Source organism: Asparagus officinalis, chromosome 6 (genome assembly GCF_001876935.1).
Source record: "Asparagus officinalis chromosome 6, Aspof.V1, whole genome shotgun sequence".
NCBI classification, from domain to species: Eukaryota; Viridiplantae; Streptophyta; class Magnoliopsida; order Asparagales; family Asparagaceae; genus Asparagus; species Asparagus officinalis.
Window position 1 is genome coordinate 2189053 of NC_033799.1, and position 4226 is coordinate 2193278.

Genomic DNA, 4226 nt, shown 5'->3' on the forward strand with positions numbered 1-4226 from the left:
CATGTTCAACTTCTGCAGGGAGTCGAGAGGAAGGAGAATTGCCAGCTGATGCTGCTTCTCCCGGAGGTATGGAAATTGAGGAAACAAGCTTCGTCCAACAAATGCATGATGCTCTGAAGGAAGGATCGGCTGATGTTCCACCCACTCCTGACGTTGATCCATCAGCTGCGGACACAGGTACTGATCTTTCTCCTCTCGGAAGAGAAATCCGAGAAATGAATGAGTCGGACCGTGTGCCTCCTCTAATGACCTGTGCGCTTTCTCTCCTTTTAGTCAAATTAAAAGAAGCAGGTACCAGTAGTGGAGCTCTCGAATCAGCCCCGACCAATGAAGGTAAAATCGATCTTTGTCTTGGGCAGATTCGTCTAAATTTACATGTTATTTATGGTTCCTCATGTTCTTTAGACATCCCGATGCACGAGCCTATTGAAGGAGAAGCTACCCATGCCACCAAAGTCGATGATTTTAATAATTTCGACTTTAATATCTCAGAGGACGACCATCAACAAATCCTTGATTCTCTGTTAGAGAAAGCCTCTGATGCAACTATCGGCTCAGATGTTGGAATTGGTTCAACGGAAGCCGGTCCTTCTGAGAGTAAGACTTTGGTTCTGTGAACTCCACATATATATATACGTATATATTTTGACTTGATTAATCATATAAGTGTCTGAATTATAGGACCAACTGCTGGAGCTGATACTACTATAATTACTGGAACGTCTGATCGGCCAGAGGGTAGCGAACTCGTGCCATGGGCAGGAACTGAGGTTGATTTGCAATCATCAGTTCTTGAGCCTCAACCTTCTACTCCTATGGACCCTATGATGATAGAAGTCACTGTCACTCCCCAGATTAGTCCGGTCGCAACAAAAGCGAGACCAACTGAAGGCGTTGGTACGTCGGCTGATGTTATGCCTATTGCTGGTACATTTTACCCATAATTTTGTTTCAAATTTTGGGTTAACATCTCATTATGCTCATTGTAACTCCTTCGTTTGTAGAATCAACTCTTAAAGAGCCTCTTAGCTTGGACCCGCCGTCTTCTGAAGCTTTAATTGAAAAAGCCTCTGATGTAGCGGGTGCATCAACAGCTACCATTCCTGAATCAACCTTGGTTGTTCCGGAAATCAGGTTACCATCCTCGGGTGAACTAAGTCATGCTGAAGGTTCTTCCATCGAACTTGGTATGTCTTAGTTTGTTGTTTTGTATGTATATATATGTCCTGTACTGACCTATTTGCCTTCATCGCAGTTCCTTCATCATCATTATCAGATCGCATCCGAGCTTTGTTAGCAGACGAGGATCCGGATAAAGCCGGCATTTGCTCTGATCTCGACGGCTTCATCTCCTTTTTGAATTCTATGGTTGATCGTATTCTCTCCAAAGGATCGCGATTTGAGAGTTTTAAGAAACCTCTTGATTATATTCTATCTCCTGGTCTCTTGTTTGTTGGTAGAGATAAACCCGGAATTGGAGAGGAAGAATTTTATATTCTATCTCCTGGTCTCTTGTTTGTTGGTAGAGATAAACCCAGAATTGGAGAGGAAGAATTTTATATTCTATCTCCTGGTCTCTTGTTTGTTGGTAGAGATAAACCCAGAATTGGAGAGGAAGAATTTTATATTCTATCTCCTGGTCTCTTGTTTGTTGGTAGAGATAAACCCGGAATTGGAGAGGAAGAATTTTATATTCTATCTCCTGGTCTCTTGTTTGTTGGTAGAGATAAACCCGGAATTGGAGAGGAAGAATTTTATATTCTATCTCCTGGTCTCTTGTTTGTTGGTAGAGATAAACCCGGAATTGGAGAGGAAGAATTTTATATTCTATCTCCTGGTCTCTTGTTTGTTGGTAGAGATAAACCCGGAATTGGAGAGGAAGAATTTTATATTCTATCTCCTGGTCTCTTGTTTGTTGGTAGAGATAAACCCGGAATTGGAGAGGAAGAATTTTATATTCTATCTCCTGGTCTCTTGTTTGTTGGTAGAGATAAACCCGGAATTGGAGAGGAAGAATTTTATATTCTATCTCCTGGTCTCTTGTTTGTTGGTAGAGATAAACCCGGAATTGGAGAGGAAGAATTTTATATTCTATCTCCTGGTCTCTTGTTTGTTGGTAGAGATAAACCCGGAATTGGAGAGGAAGAATTTTATATTCTATCTCCTGGTCTCTTGTTTGTTGGTAGAGATAAACCCAGAATTGGAGAGGAAGAATTTTATATTCTATCTCCTGGTCTCTTGTTTGTTGGTAGAGATAAACCCAGAATTGGAGAGGAAGAATTTTATATTCTATCTCCTGGTCTCTTGTTTGTTGGTAGAGATAAACCCAGAATTGGAGAGGAAGAATTTTATATTCTATCTCCTGGTCTCTTGTTTGTTGGTAGAGATAAACCCAGAATTGGAGAGGAAGAATTTTATATTCTATCTCCTGGTCTCTTGTTTGTTGGTAGAGATAAACCCAGAATTGGAGAGGAAGAATTTTATATTCTATCTCCTGGTCTCTTGTTTGTTGGTAGAGATAAACCCAGAATCGGAGAGGAAGAATTTTATATTCTATCTCCTGGTCTCTTGTTTGTTGGTAGAGATAAACCCAGAATTGGAGAGGAAGAATTTTATATTCTATCTCCTGGTCTCTTGTTTGTTGGTAGAGATAAACCCAGAATTGGAGAGGAAGAATTTTATATTCTATCTCCTGGTCTCTTGTTTGTTGGTAGAGATAAACCCAGAATCGGAGAGGAAGAATTTTATATTCTATCTCCTGATCTCTTGTTTGTTGGTAGAGATAAACCCAGAATTGGAGAAGAAGAATTTTATATTCTATCTCCTGGAATAAACTCGAAGTGGGATCTTCACTTAGAGAATCTGGATTGACCTGAATAATCCTAACTGTCGTAAGGTTTGATTACTCAATTCGAAAGTGGATCTTTCGTTCGCAAAATGAATCGAAAGGAGATTTTGGCTGTGGTCCTAACTGTAGTAAGGTTTGACCAAGTGGGAGTTTTGAGATGATCTTAACTGCAAGAAGGTTAGATCATTCAATTTGTAGACCTCTCGTTCATGGAACGAATCGAGAGGGGATTTTGGTTGTGGTCCTAACTATTTAAAGGTTTGACCAGGTGAGGAATAGGAGTAGGGTACAAATAACAATGGGTTTGTTGATTTGCACAAACTACTCGGTGAGAAATTTTGACTTCAAACATTTAATATGAAATAATTTGCCGACTGATACAGACTGATGATCATTGATTAATCCGACCGGTGGGGGTTTCATAGTATGAGATTACAAATTATTGAATCTCATCTTCTATGATCATATTACAAGGTTTTGTGAGGAAAGATTAATTGTCATTAAATCTCATCTCAACAAAAGTAATAAAAGGTTCTTAATTATTTTTATAACAATTAAGAACATATCATTCGCATAATCAGTTTTTAGTTAGAATAATCAACTGATATCGGGTTATCCTGAAATATCCCATATAGGATTCTCTAGGAACTTCCCGTTTTACATAGGTTATATCCTATATAGGATTCTCTAGGAACTTCCCGCTTTACACAGGTTATCCTGAATATATTACGGATAATATTTTTTCAGGAACTTCCCATTTATTGGCATCATCAATTTGTTGCCATCTTGGGTAATTAAACGATAAGCACCATTTGAATAGACTGTTTCTATTACAAACGGTCCTTCCCATTTAGGTTCAAATTTGCCTTTCTTCTTAGAAGTGAGAATCATAGGTCTTCGGACAGCGAGGACTAGATCTCCTTCTTTAAAGCTTCGTCGTCGGACCTTTTTATCGAAAGCCCGAGAAATTCTAGCTTGATAAAACTCGATTTGTTGTTGAGCTTCCAAGCGTTTCTCATCTAACATCTCTAATTCCTCGAGACGTTTCTGATGATGTTCTTCCGTCGTTATTCCCGTTACGAGAGCGATACGGAGAGAAGGAATCTGCACTTCCAATGGAAGAACGGCTTCACACCCATACGTTAAAGCATACGGGGTGGCTCCGGTAGGCGTGCGGACGGTCGTACGATAAGCCCAGAGAGCTTCGCCGAGTTTGTCGTCCCAATCTCGCTTATTGGTTTTCACCAATTTTGCCAGAATTTTGATGATGGTCTTGTTAAAAGCTTCTGCCAATCCGTTGGCCGTAGGGTTATAAGCAGTCGACGAAACGTCCTTAATCCCGAATTTACCGCAGAATTTGATAAATGCGTTGCTCACA

The 4226-nt window shown here is 39.9% G+C and overlaps 1 protein-coding gene across 1 annotated transcript in view; it reads left to right on the forward strand.

The window, feature by feature from the left end:
• LOC109844715 overlaps positions 1 to 4226 on the forward strand; it is an 11104-nt gene continuing 6878 nt past the window's right edge. Inside the window, exons 1-3 of the mRNA XM_020413830.1 lie at positions 1 to 927; positions 1005 to 1187; positions 1256 to 1441. Of these exons, the coding sequence (XP_020269419.1) occupies positions 816 to 927; positions 1005 to 1187; positions 1256 to 1441 (481 nt within the window). The 5' untranslated portion in view covers positions 1 to 815. The remainder of the gene's footprint in view (positions 928 to 1004; positions 1188 to 1255; positions 1442 to 4226) is intronic.